Source organism: Zootoca vivipara, chromosome 1 (assembly GCF_963506605.1).
Source record: "Zootoca vivipara chromosome 1, rZooViv1.1, whole genome shotgun sequence".
In the NCBI taxonomy this organism is placed as follows: domain Eukaryota; kingdom Metazoa; phylum Chordata; class Lepidosauria; order Squamata; family Lacertidae; genus Zootoca; species Zootoca vivipara.
In genome coordinates, this window is record NC_083276.1 from 30,492,994 (window position 1) to 30,507,297 (window position 14,304).

At 44.4% G+C, this 14,304-nt stretch overlaps 1 protein-coding gene across 1 annotated transcript in view; it reads left to right on the top strand.

The window, feature by feature from the left end:
• Positions 1-14,304, top strand: part of LTBP2 (latent transforming growth factor beta binding protein 2) — a 134,240-nt gene that overhangs the window by 73,901 nt on the left and 46,035 nt on the right. Inside the window, exon 9 of the mRNA XM_035108559.2 lies at positions 10,830-10,904. Coding sequence (XP_034964450.2) covers positions 10,830-10,904 — 75 coding nt within the window. The remainder of the gene's footprint in view (positions 1-10,829; positions 10,905-14,304) is intronic.

The following is a 14,304-nucleotide window of genomic DNA, read 5'->3' on the forward strand; positions in this document are numbered from 1 at the left end:
AGCTTGGCACCCTGAGGGCTCCCGAGGAGTGGGATGTACACGTGCCACATTTTAAATACCTTGGAAGTTGGCTAGGGAGGATTCTTAGGCCCAGTTTAGAGTTTACACAGAAACTGTGATTACCCGCCCCTGGCCAAAGCTTTTTCTTGAACTGAAGGTGCTGCAAAGAAAGTCAACTGCATATTAGTCCATAGCCTGCCATGTACTCACAAGTGAATATCCCTTACTCTGGCGTGTATCCTAAAATAAGTTAATTTTAGGAAGTTCACAGGTGGAAAGTTTCCTGTCCACAATTCCTCCTCTCTGTACCCCCCCCCCCCTGAAAAAGCCCCCGTGGAAAGTCAGGAGTCCCTCCTGAACAATGCAGTGGGACACAGGAGTTGCCTGGGGAGGTGGGAATCCCCCAAATTTTGTCTAGCTTTGGGATAGTCTTCCTTTCCCTTTTACCTTCCCAAGCCCAAGAGAGCCAGTGTGGTGTAGTGGTTAAGAGCGGTAGACTCGTAATCTGGGGAACCGGGTTCGCGTCTCCGCTCCTCCACATGCAGTTGCTGGGTGGCCTTGGGCTAGTCACACTTCTCTGAAGTCTCTCAGCCCCACCCACCTCACAGGGTGTCTGTTGTGGGGGAGGAAGGGAAAGGAGATTGTTAGCTGCTTTGAGACTCCTTCGGGTAGTGATAAAGCGGGATATCAAATCCAAACTCTTCTTCTTCTTCTTCTATCCCCATGACCCTGTGGAGAGGCTTTTTGTGGAGCACAGGTTGGTTTGGGGGGCAGGTCAGGTAAAGGAGAGCATTGGAAACTTTTCCTGGGAACTTCTCTCTAAGTTGTCTTAGGATTCAAGCCTCTGCTATCAAAACAAATTAATATATTATTTTGTCCAACTTAGAAAGTCAGGTGGTCCAACGTGTAGAACACTGACTTTAAACTGAGAAGCCTGGTGGTTGCATAGACCTGCGACACTGTTTATAAGTTGAGATACTGTTCCTGCCTGTGCATTTTTTTTGCCATTTCTCTGTCGGGTTTCTTCATGCAGGAGTTACACAATGGGTCCCCGGTTTAGATGCAGAACCTTTAGTGCAGTTACTGCTACAAGGCAGAGAATAAGGATGAAAAAGTACATTATGACGGGATGATACAGTTTCATTAGTTATCTGAAATAATCAAGATGCCAGTTTTGTTCTTTTTGAAATAATAACAACAACACAACTCAAAGCAACCAAAGAGATGGAGAATTACTATCTGAAAGAAAAAGCCACAGGAAGCCTTTTGAGGGTACAAATTAATTCGAGACTGTAGGAGATGAGTTTATAGTGGATGCTCGGGTTGCGAACGTGATCCGTGCGGGAGGCATGTTCGCAACCCGCAGTGCCGCATCTGCGCATGTGCAGGTCGCAATTTGGCGCTTCTGCTCATACGCAAAGCACAATTTAGTGTTTCTGTGCATGCGCGAGCGCCAAAACCCAGAAGTAACCCATTCCAGGACTTCCGGGTTTGGCGCGGTGCACAACCCGAATATGTGCAAACTGAAGCGGCCGTAACCCGAGGTATGACTGTATTTGTTTATTGCTTATAAATTTATTATGTATTAAATTTGTATACTGCCCTTCATCCATAGATTTCAGGGCAGTTCACAACATAAATTTACAATATATATATATATAAAACACAAGATCTATATATATATATATATATATATATATATATATATATATATATATATATATATATATATATATATATATAAATGTAAAAAGGACATGTGGGTATGTTTCCACTTTTCACCAAAACCGCTTGACCGATTGAGGTGAAATTTTGACACAACATCACATGTGAATGTCTGAAGGAAATAGGAGAGTTTGCTAAGACAGATGTCACACCTCCGCCAGGAACCCACTCAGCCAAAAGTGCATGCTGGGAAAAGAACCAGGTTACAAACCAGCGCCCTCTAGTGGTGGTTACGCTGGTACTACACCTATAAAACCTTCCCTCTCAAGAGCACCTTGGCTCCCGTTTACATACTAGGCCGAAGCCTTTACAGACTAGGCCGAATGGATGTACTGACTCGCCTGGGTGGGGGTTGGGGGGAGGAGGAGACGGGATATGTCAGGACATGGTGGGACCAGTCACAGGGATGAGTCGGGGTGGGGGGAGAAGGGGGTGTGATATGTCATGGGTCAGGACAGAGGGGGGGGAACACAGGGATAAGCCGGGGGTGGGGAGGAGGGGGGATCACAGGGAAAAGCCGGGGTGGGGGGGGAGGGGCGGGATAGGTCATGGATCGGCACAGAGTGGGGGAAATCACAGGGATGAGCCACAGCAATGCGTGGCAGGGCCAGCTAGTACATAATAAAAATAAGGACAAAAAACAAACCAATAATTCCCCTCTCCCACAACACATTTAAAAGAGCATCTGATGTCAATCAGCCAAAGGCCTGGGTGAAGAGGAATGTTTTCACCTGGTACCTATAGGTGTATAATGAAGGCGCCTGCCAAACCTCCATTTGTATTTGTAAGCAATGGTGTTGTTATTTTGTTTATCTACGGATGCAGCATATGAAATATTTGGAAATGAAATCTTTTCCACAGCTTGAAAGCCAGCACAATGGACTACCTATCCAGTGAATTATCTTTTCTTCATTTTTGTTCATCTTTTATGAATGCCTTTGTGGAGCTCATGCGATGCGTTGCTATGACCACAGGAGTCTCAAGTTTAAGACTCTGAATGGTGTACTTTCCCCCGTGTTTCTAGGCTTCTAATTGTGTCTAATCTCCCAGTAAAATGACAAATCTTTCCCCTTCTCTCAGCTTGGGATCGTTGTTTGCTTGTAGACATAACAGAGACTGACATGGCACTGAATGGACACTAGGGAACTAGGTTACTGTCCCGGCAGTAGGTGGAGGCCCTGGCTTTAGCCACCTGCAGAGTGCTGGTGCTTAAAACAAAGCCTACTGTTTGCAGATCTGGCAGTAAAGTAAGGCTTACAGGTTACATCATTTTAACCTTCAGCCAAGTCTTCAGGCAGGGCTGATATCCCACTTTCCCCCAAGGAAGGATCTCTCCGATGCCTGTTAGTCTAAACCACATTTCCTCTTTCTGGAGAGAATTATAAACACACACACACACACAGTTGAGAAGCCCTAATCCTTTCTGGCTGCCTCTACAGATGCAGTCACTGGCTGTGCTTAGTCAGAATATCTGACCTGTTTGTTTGAAGTGACTTTGTTCTCCTTCCTTATATCACATCCAAGTCCAGGAATCCAGAGCAGCAGGATCAGACTATTTGGAATGAAGGGAATGAGAAGGTCGGCTGCAATTCTCCTTCAAACCTGGCTTTTGGTTTTAATGACTTCACTCTTTTTGGACCACTGTTGACTAAATGGTGACTTCATACATATGGAAGGAGATGCTTCAGTAGCTGAGGTTGTGTCTGAACGGTGGTCTAGATTATAGGTGTCTAATTTGTGGCATAGATCAGTGTCACAAATCGTGCAAGCAGCAGTGGTTTGTGGCACTTCTGGGTGGGAGTAGGAGAATCAGGCCTCTCTACCACTGTCTAGCACCTCGGGGTTGTTGGTTTTTACTAGAAGCAAAACCAATTCAAAGCATGGAGTGGCAAGCACACTGTGGTGAATATTACAGTGGCACCATCTCATACTATGAGCATGATTTGTAGCATGTTTGCATACCCTCCAACCTTTCTCCAATGAAAATAGGTGCATCCCTCTTAATGAGGGTGAAGAGCACAAAATATGGCCTGAAGCTCAACATCAAAAAATCTAAGATCATGGCCACTGGTCCCATCACCTCCTGCTAAATAGAAGGGGAAGAAATGGAGGCAGTGAGAGATTTTACTTTCTTGGGCTCCATGATCACTGCAGATGGTGACAGCAGTCATGAAATTAAAAGACGCCTGCTTCTTGGGAGAAAAGCAATGGCAGACATTGACAGCATCTTAAAAAGCAGAGACATCACCTTGCCGACAAAGGTCCATATAGTTAAAGCTATGGTTTTCCCAGTAGTGATGTATGGAAGTGAGAGCTGGACCATAAAGAAGGTTGATCGCCAAAGAATTGATGCTTTTGAATTATGGTGCTGGAGGAGACTCTTGAGAGTCCCATGGACTGCAAGAAGATCAAACCTATCCATTCTTAAGAAAATTATCCCTGAGTGCTCACTGGAAGGACAGATTGTAAAGCTGAGGCTCCAATACTTTGGCCACCTCATGAGAAGAGAAGACTCCCTGGAAAAGATCCTGACGTTGGGAAAGATTGAGGGCACAAGAAGAAGGGGACGACAGAGGACGAGATGGTTGGACAGTGTTCTCGAAGCTACCAACATGAGTTTGACTAAACTGCGGGAGGCAGTGGAAGACAGGAATGCCTGGTGTGCTCTGGTCCATGGGGTCACGAAGAGTTGGACACGACTAAACGACAACAACAATGAAAACTGGGACATTACGAGAATAAATCAGAAACTGGGATGACTTCTGTGGATCTGGGACTGTTCCTGGAAAACAGGGACACTTGGAGGGTCTGTGTTTGCAAAAAAAGAGAGAGAAAATTATTTGCTCAGTAACTTTGGGCAAAACTAAAAAAGTTCAACAACCTTTCTTTCCATATTTTCACTTTCCCTACCCCCTCCCCGCACTCAAATATTATTTTCAGGATGTACAGATCAAAACTCTACGCAGTGAGACTTGCTTCTCACTGAATAAGCAAGCATGATTGTGCTGTGCATTAATAATCTCACCTTTAGTCCTGCATCTGTCCTACATTTCCTTTTTTTAAAAAAAATCACTTCAGTTCACTTGAAAAACATGTTGCTGGAGTTTTTCTGGAATTTATTGGCTTACTTATACTTGCCTATAAAAAAAGGTTTTGAGAGGTTTAATTGTGCATGTTGCCAGCTATTTTTTTAAAATAAAAAACCCATAGACCTATTTTAAGCAACTATTTAAAATTGACTACGGTGAGTCAGGAAACCATGTGTAGCCAAGACTGTGAGAACCTTGTAAAAAAAGCAGGGGGAAGGTAATAAATGAGCCCTGGGCTGTTACTCCAGCACCTAATCAGGAGCCTGTGTCATTCCTTCCACTTTCATTTCCCTTATCACGTGCCACCAGGACGAAAAAAAATCCCACATAAGCAGAGTGCTTTGGAAAGGCAGTCACAGGTGCCGTTACTGCACAGTTTTGGCAACACCTGACATTAACAGTAGTTGGACTTTTGAAAATAACCATTTAAGCTGATGGACTCTTCCTGCAGGGCTTGGGCAAGTCTTAGGCTACATGCGCACTATATATTTAAAGCCCGCACACACTTCCTCTAAAATCCTGAAAACTGTTGCTTATCCTTCGCATAGCTACAATTCCAAGCAAGCTTAACAAGCCCCAGTTGCCACCGCGCAATTTCTGTTCTCATCCTGAAGCAAAGTTCTTAACCCGAGGTACTATTTCTGGGTTAGCAGAGTCTGTAACCTGAAGCATCTGTAACCCGAAGTACCACTGTATTACAAAGCTGAGTGATTCCTGCTCTCAGTGATTAGTTCAATAGACTTAAAACTTCACTGCAATATACATTAATAAAGGATGCCCTCTCCACCCTTACTAATATTTGGGCGGCGGCAGCAGGAGGCCCCATTAGCTAAAGTGGTACCTCAGGGGTATTTTTGGTCATTCAATTAAGTCAGCTTGCATATATGCTCATGATGTGGCAGGTGCCATTTCCCCCACTGCATGAAGTGCCTGTGTGTAGGAAGCGAGGGACATGCAAACCACAGTCACAGAATCATAGATTCTGTTGGAAAGGGGCCACGAAAGGGTTGGAAAGGGGCCACGAGGGTCATATTGTCCAACCACATGCAATCCAGGATTTTTTCACTCAACGTGGAGCTCGAACCCGCGATCCTGGGATTAAGAGTGTCATGCTCTACCAGTTGAGCTATCCAGCCTCATGGATATTATATCCTTTTGCATATTATCCAGCCATACAGCACCCAGAGACATATATATTTTTAGAATACTGGAGGCCTAATCCATGTTTATCATGGGAAAAGTAATAATCCTTTTCTAAAATCACTCATAACCCCAGAGCTTTTGAATTAATATTAAAACCATTTTCCATGGGAAATTGGGAGAAATTCAAATAATATTTCTTTACTTGACAATAAAAATCTTTATAACTTTAAAATAATATTTAATAAGGATTTAAAACCATATGAAAAGTCCACATTCACAGTCCTCAGAGTCAAATTGTTGAAGGTTCAGAGTTTGACCAGCAGTGAGCCAGGAAGTATAAGAAAGAATGGGAACTTGTCATAACCACCACCACCCCTGAAAATTATGCCTCCCGGGTTGGTGTCACATAGTCTCACTGTATCCTCTTGTCTGTGCTGCTATAGAGGAAAAGGATTGAGCTCTTTCTCGGAAGTCCCAAATTCTGGTCCCAGGGCAAACCTTATGTATACCACAGAATTAAATTGCTTTTAATAGCCATTTAATCTGTTAGTGGGAATGTGAGAGAGTTTAAAAGAGGTTATCTCCCCTCATCAAATTACAGTCCCCAACATTCTCTGGGAGCAGCCATGCTTGTTAAACTAGCATCAAACCAACATCTTCTGCTATATGTTTTGGAAAGTAATCTTTTCACTACGCATTTGGACACCTCTTAATAGTTCAGAACCATTTTTTTTAATGATTGCTCTTGAGATCTAGGAGCTGGTTTCAATCTGTTTGGATACAGTTAGATGCCATTTTGAATCAAGATACCAGACTGAACCTTTCAAAACTGTACTGATTTTAACCACTGATTTCAAAACTCCGCTGACTTTTCTGGTTTTTTTTAGAATTCCTGAGCAGCACTGGGTATGAGGCTGCTAGTAGGCTTGCTGTTTAAATAGTTGACTGACAATGGGACCTGGTCAATTAGGGCAAATGGATCAGTGCCCCCACCAACCTCAGGGCTCATCCACTCTTACCTTTTGCCAGGTGCGCCAAGACACCCTGTCCCCCTCAATATTTCTTGGAAGGCAGCTGGCCCCCTCAGTGTTGAAGGGCCTATCATGCATGACGTGTACATGATGTGCATTGCAGGTTCAGTGGCTGCCTCCTCCAGAGTGCTTGGTCTGTTCCAGACAATGTAGCATTGTGTGTGCATCCCGCACCGGAGGCCCCTGAGAGAGCCAGTGTGGTGTTAGTGGTTAAGAGCAGTAGACTTGTAATCTGGTGAACCGGGTTGCTGTCTCCGCACCTCCACATGTAGCTGCTGGGTGATCTTGGGCTAGTCACACTTATTTGAAGTCTCTCAGCCCCACTCACCTCACAGAGTGTTTGTTGCTCAGCCCCACTCACCTCACCGAGTGTTTGTTGTGGGGGAGGAAGGGAAAGGAGAATGTTAGCCGCTTTTGAGACTCCTTCGGGTAGTGATAAAGCAGGATATCAAATCCAAATTCTTCTTCTTCTTGGGGGCAACCTTTTGCCCCACATTTTCTAGGCACAGGTCTGAACATTAAAGCACCGTATCTGAGTGCTTTTCTTTTGCCCTAGCACTCCCCCAGGAAAACCTGCTCTTTAACACTGAATTGGAACAAACAAAAGTTCGGGTTTTCCGTGGATTGCTGTTTGCTCCAATTCAGCAGTAAAGAGCGGGTTTTCATGGGGAAAGTACTGGTGGGGTGGGAGAAATGCTCAGAAACTGAGCCTGTGCCTAGAAACGCAGCACAAAAGGAAGTCTCCATGAGGGCTCGACCTATCCTCAGCCAGCCTCCACATGCATCCTGTCCTACTTACAATCATTCAGGGAATAGCTCTGCCTCTCATTGACATTGACTCCACCTCTTGTTGGTCTCCCTGTCTTTTGTCCCACCAGTCCCAATGGGCACCAATCACCACTGCTGACTGATGAGGGCACTGAACAGGAGCACTCCACACTGCAACACATTGTTGCCGATCCTCCTCATGCTCTTCCATTTCAGCTCTTCTCAAAAATATGAATGGGAAACTGAAAACCAATCTTTCAACTTTAGGGATCCAGTACCTTTAAATGTTGCACAGATGAGGGAATTCTGGCAGGTGAAGCTTTTCCAATCCCTTCAGCACAGCAACCTGGCAAGCCGTACCTGCCAACATTCCCTCATCTATACAACTGTTAAAAGTACAGATGTACTAACGCTGAAATGTCAACCATTGCTGCTTTAATTAAGATATGGTTCATTTAAAAAATGTTTTACAGCCCTTTAAGCAGAGAACATATTTAAAAGAGCCAGCTGTCTCATATCCTCTAGACTAGTAATGTCAATCCTCTCCGTTTTCTTACATTATTAAATTCAGAAATAGAAACAATCGCAGTGAAATCTGTACAGTATTAGGGTCCATGGAACAAATGTGCTCTGGTCATCTGAGGGGCAAAGTAAAGTGTTCTGAACTATTCTTATTCATTATTTAGGCACAATTTAGGTCCTCTAATCTCAGCCACAAAATTACTTTCAGGTGAGTGAGAGTAATTTCTGTCACTGTTCTTAACAGATAATTCAGAGTTGATGTGGGTAGCAATAACCTTAAGGGGTTATTTGTTGCCACTTAACTAATCCCCTCACTAAGATTCTATTATTTCTAACCTCTGAAAACTGTGCTGTTACTTTTGCCTAATGCAGTTCAATAGTTGGAGCTATGCATAGCCTCTGGAAGCTGTACCTGATGTTCAAACTTATACAATTTATTTTTATTAAGAGCTGCTTCACAACCTGGCTACATTGGTGTGAAGGGGAGGCAAGTCTTCCAAAATGGCAGTGAACACACAACAGGAAGATGTAGCCAGTTATTACATCATGGGTGCTCCTAACGTATGCTTGGGTAGTAACAGAAGGGGACTGCTTAATCCTCAAAGAATAAGGATTATTTTACCTCATTTTTTTTGTTTAAACTTAATTATTTGAACATTTTTTCCATTGCAAAAGAGCAATTCTCAGGTTGTTTAAGCAGGAGCCGTGGAATTTTGTCACTTACCAGAAATGACATCACTTGTCACAAATGCTGTCACAGATGTGCACAGGCTCCAGCTAGCAAAACGTTTTGTTGTTTTTTAGTTGTTTAGTTGTGTCCGACTCTTCGTGACCCCATGGACCAGAGCACGCCAGGCACTTCTGTCTTCCACTGCCTCCCACAGTTTGGTCAGACTCATGTTGGTAGCTTCGAGAACACTGTCCAACCATCTCGTCCTCTGTCGTCCCCTTCTCCTTGTGCCCTCCATCTTTCCCAACATCAGGGTCATTAGCAAAACTTACTTAGTTGAATTCAGCCCTGTCCACACTTCTGGTTGTCCTGTGCCTAGAAAGCACAAGTCTGAGCAATTTTTGCCTTTGTCCAACCACTTCCCCCCCAAACCCCCAATCTTTAGTGCTAAATCAGAGCAAACCTCAATCCAGAGAAAATGATATTGACATTTGGTCTGATTCAGTGGTAAACAGTGGGTTTTCCCAGGGGGAGAGCAGCATGGCAAGCGGAAGAGTGCTGATCCCCTTGTTCCACTGCATATATCAGAGCATTCATCCTGCAAGATAAACATGCTCATGAGTGTTTGGCCATTGGTTGCAGTTGTTGGAATAGAATACCTGGTCTTTGCCAACAGAGGGCTTACCAGCATTTGGGAATGAGTGCCTTCTTTGTGTGGGGGAGAATCTGTTCCACACTGTTGGGGGGAAACAGTGTTAGAGCATTGCAGTTCAGACCAGACAGAACACAGTATTCACATTCTGCAAACCAAGGAAGACAAGGAAGGCAATCATAGCAATTGTGCTTTCACGTTGGGTGTTTGTGTTTGGAGTCTCTAGGCAGAATACTTTTTAGAGTTCTAGGAGGATAGGTTTTAGCAAAGTTCTCAAGTTGCTGAGTGTGTTCTGGAGAAGAGACGGTTTGTGCAAAGTGCTCCCTCTTCATGCAAAATGCCATTTCTCCCTGTTCCTTCTTGTGAGCTCTTAAGTAAGCACTACATGGAATGAGATCAGAGGAAGGGAGAGACTCATACTAGTTGTCCGATAATCTAAGTTGTGGTTCCCCTAGGTATGGTTTATATCCTGGGGATGATGTGGGGCAATTAGGTGCTGAGTTACATCACAATCTATGCTCTGCCGGTCCAATTTGAGCATGGTGGTCATCAATGCAGCTATTTTAAAATTCCTTCCCCTCCCATTGAAGTCAATAAGAGGGATATCATTTGTCTCAGGTCCAGGGCTAGTTTAAACCTGAGCTGTCAATAGGAGCATAAGGAGCATAGTATGCTCCTCCCCTATGGCACCCATTTCTTGCCTATGACTCTACCCTGTTTTGGTTGTTCCATCAATCTGTATGGCCAGGTTGCCTGGTGTAGCTCTTGTGGCAGAAGCATTGCCTGAGTTTTAGCAGTTTAGTGGGGCTTCCAGCCAAATCCTGTAGCCTTTCAGATTTGATACAACTTGAATATAGCCTTGTAAAATGGTGAAGGGACCCCTGACCATTAGGTACAGTCGTGGACGACTCTGGGGTTGCGGCGCTCGTCTCGCTTTACTGGCCAAGGGAGCCAGCGTACAGCTTCCAGGTCATGTGGCCAGCATGACTAAGCCGCTTCTGGCGAACCAGAGCAGCACACAGAAATGCCATTTACCTTCCCGCCAGAGTGGTACCTATTTATCTACTTGCACTTTGACATGCTTTCGAACTGCGAGGTTTGCAGGAGCAGGGACCGAACAACGGGAGCTCACCCCATCACAGGGATTCAAGCCGCCGACCTTCTGATCGGCACGCCCTACCGTAGACTCTGTGCTTAAGGTTTTCTTTTCTTTTCTCCTCTCCATCTAGCTCACCCAGTGTTTGAAAATGGGCAAGTTGAATGCCCACAGGGATATAAAAGGTTGAATCGGAGCCACTGCCAAGGTAAGTGTGAAAGTTTCTCTCATCCCCTTTCACAGGTACTGTATGAAGGTACTGGGTATTATTCAGCTACTGTGTCATGTCAGCACAAAGGTTTTTGCTTGCACAGCAGGATCCTAAGAGCATAAGAAGAGTCTGCTGAATTAGGCCAATGGCCCATCTAGTCCAGCATCCTATTTTCACAATGGCCAACCAGATACAACCCTAGGCAAGACATCAGCACAACAGCACTCTGCCCACCTGAGATTCCCAATAACTGGTATTCAGAGGCATAATGATATTAGAGGTAGGACATAGCCCCCCTGGCTAGTACCCCATGCCCCCTCCCAAATCTGTGCCAGAGGGTTGGGGGAATCTCTGGAACTGAGTTAGGGGATGCATGGAACAAGAGACTTAGTGCTGTGTTGGATCCCACTCATTATATGCAAAAATGATCTGTGCCATGGTTACTTGCTTAATTACAACCCAAAACCCTACAGCTCTACTTACAAAGAGCAGAAACATTTAGTCACATTATTATGTATTCTAATTGATATTTCACCCCTTGAATCTCATCTACATTCAATTACCAGCAGTGCCAATGCATGAACATTTGCCTTACTTCGTCCTGTGATAAGATAAACTCTGCCCTACAACAGATACAGAATCTTCCATTCTGTAGAGAAATGTTGTTGTTGTTTAGTCGTTTAGTCGTGTCCGACTCTTCGTGACCCCATGGACCATAGCACGCCAGGCACTCCTGTCTTGCACTGCCTCCCGCAGTTTGGTCAAACTCATGTTCGTAGCTTCGAGAACACTGTCCAACCATCTTGTCCTCTGTCGTCCCCTTCTCCTAGTGCCCTCAATCTTTCCCAACATCAGGGTCTTTTCCAAGGATTCTTCTCTTCTCATGAGGTGGCCAAAGTATTGGAGCCTCAGCTTCACGATCTGTCCTTCCAGGGAGCACTCAGGGCTGATTTCCTTAAGAATGGATAGGTTTGATCTTCTAGCAGTCCATGGGACTCTCAAGAGTCTCCTCCAGCACCATAATTCAAATGTAGAGAAATGTAGGCTGATACATATCTTTGCCTTTGATGAGTTTATAGTTAATATAACCTCACAACTGCAGGGTGTGTTCTAGGTAAATGTTTTCTGGTGGTTGTTTTTGAAAAGGGATTATGTTCCTTATGCCCTAAAGCAATCTTAGCTGTAGCAGTTTTATTTGTGTAGGAGGTGTTGAGAGGAAGGTTTAAAAGTGAAAGTGAACAGGTGTGGGGAAATCTGTTATTAATTTATTTTTTTTAATGTACATCCTGCCACATGCGTTGAAATGCCTTAGGGCAGTTAATGCAACAATTTAAAAACAATAACATCTTGTTAGTGCAATAAAATTAGTTAACAATAAGCAGGGTAAATAACAGTTATGAAACACTTATGCTTACAACAAGTCTGGAATAAAACTCATGTCTCTCCAAATGCCCACAAGAATATTAAGTAACTGATCTCCTAAAAATGAAAACTCTGCAGGCCTTCTGAATCTATGCAGGGAAGAAGTTGGGTGAGGAAAGTGTCCCCACAAAAGATGCTCCCGACACCAGATAATGCTGGTATGCTGAGCATCTGATTGCATAAGTGTATGAGATGGATCATACAATTTTATATCCATACCAATGGTTTATATATGGTTTCAAGAACTGGAATTTGCTCTGTAGAGTGATGGAGGATTAAGGATGGGGGAGAAATTCGATTTGTTTGCACTTTAATACGAAATGACCTAATTTGCAGTTCTCAAGCCAATATACAAACTGAAACACAGCTAACCTTCAAAATTTATACTTCTCTGGATTTTACGGTGTGGTTCTCCCACAAAACAATATGTTTAAAATGCATATAATTGCGGTAAATGTGCTTACAAATGCTTGCAAAAGTATGTACCGGTATGTGACCGGATGCACACTGGATGAATGCTGGTTGGTTCTGCTTCAAAGCCATAGCACAGACGGATTCTTGCTTTCAAAATTCCTTTTGCTTTAGGTCGAATGAGGGCTGTATACCTCTTACATTTTTGCTAATGCATCTTGAGATGAAGTTGGCATTGGACTGGGCCTCTCTGGGAATTTCTACTTGTTCTTAGTGCAAATTCCAGATGCTGTTCAAAGCATAAAGCCCAGTGTCTCCTCATAGTGGTGGCAGGAATGTCATCGTTGTTTCTCTATGATCTCCCCCTTACAATAAGCTGTGAGATTCTACTTGGATGGCGTAATGCAGAGTCTTAGCTTGGATTTGTGCAAGTCCATTGATGGATGTTCTCTTGACATGTTTCCTTTAGCATGGAATTCCTCTCATATTGAACTGATTAGCGAATCACCACAGTTCTGTTGGTCTCAATCTTTCTGACTCATAGCTGATTTGTAAACCATGATTGCTGATCGGTGATCTTCAGGCCTCACAAATATATATAGTGCAGGGCAGGTATAATGTATTTAGGTGTTGACACTTTCTGAGAGAGACTTTATAAATAGGTTGCACTCTGTGCCTGAGTGGCATGAAAAGTTGGCAAGCGCATACTCCCAAACCTGCTTATTGACACAATATGAATGTGGGATTGGAGTGGCTGTTTAACTCCATACTGGAACTGACCCTATGCAGCTTTCTTATCAGAGATGTATGGGGGACTACATTGCTTGATGGGTTGGTAATTCTGGGGGGGGGCATTCCCAGGGGAGTTGAAGGAGGCAGTAGTGTGCCCGCTCTTAAAGAAAACATTGTTAAATCCTTCAGATCTATCCAATTACCGCCCGGTTATGGACCTTTCGTACCTGGGTAATGTAATTTAGAGAGAGGCTGCCGAACAGCTTGGTAGGTTTCTGGATGAAACATCGACCTTGGATCCATTCCAGTCTGGCTTTCGCCCTGGACGTGGGACCGAGACGGCCCTAGTTGCCCTAACAGACAATCTCCGTAGGCAGCTGGACTGAGGTGGGTCTGGGCTGCTGATTCTTCTAGATCTGTCAGCAGCCTTTGACATGATTGACCATGAACTATTGGACCACCACCTTGCAGACGGGATTCAGGGCACAGTCTTACAATGGCTGCACTCTTTCCTGACAGGCTGGGGACAGAGGGTGGCACAAGGTGAGAAGTTGTCATCGCGGCACCCCTTGGCTTGTGGAGTGTCACAGGGCGCAATTCTCTACCTGATGCTCTTTAGCATCTTTATGCGCCCCCTTGCCCAGCTTGTTAGGAGTTTTGGGCTGGGTTGTCATCAATATGCTGATGACACCCAACTTCATTTGTTGATGGACAGCCATCCTGATTCGCCCCCAGATACACTGACCAGATATTTGGAAGCTGTGGTTGGATGGTTGCGTGGGAGCCGGTTGAAGCTAAATTCTTCAAAGACAGAGGTCCTCTGGTTGGGTCG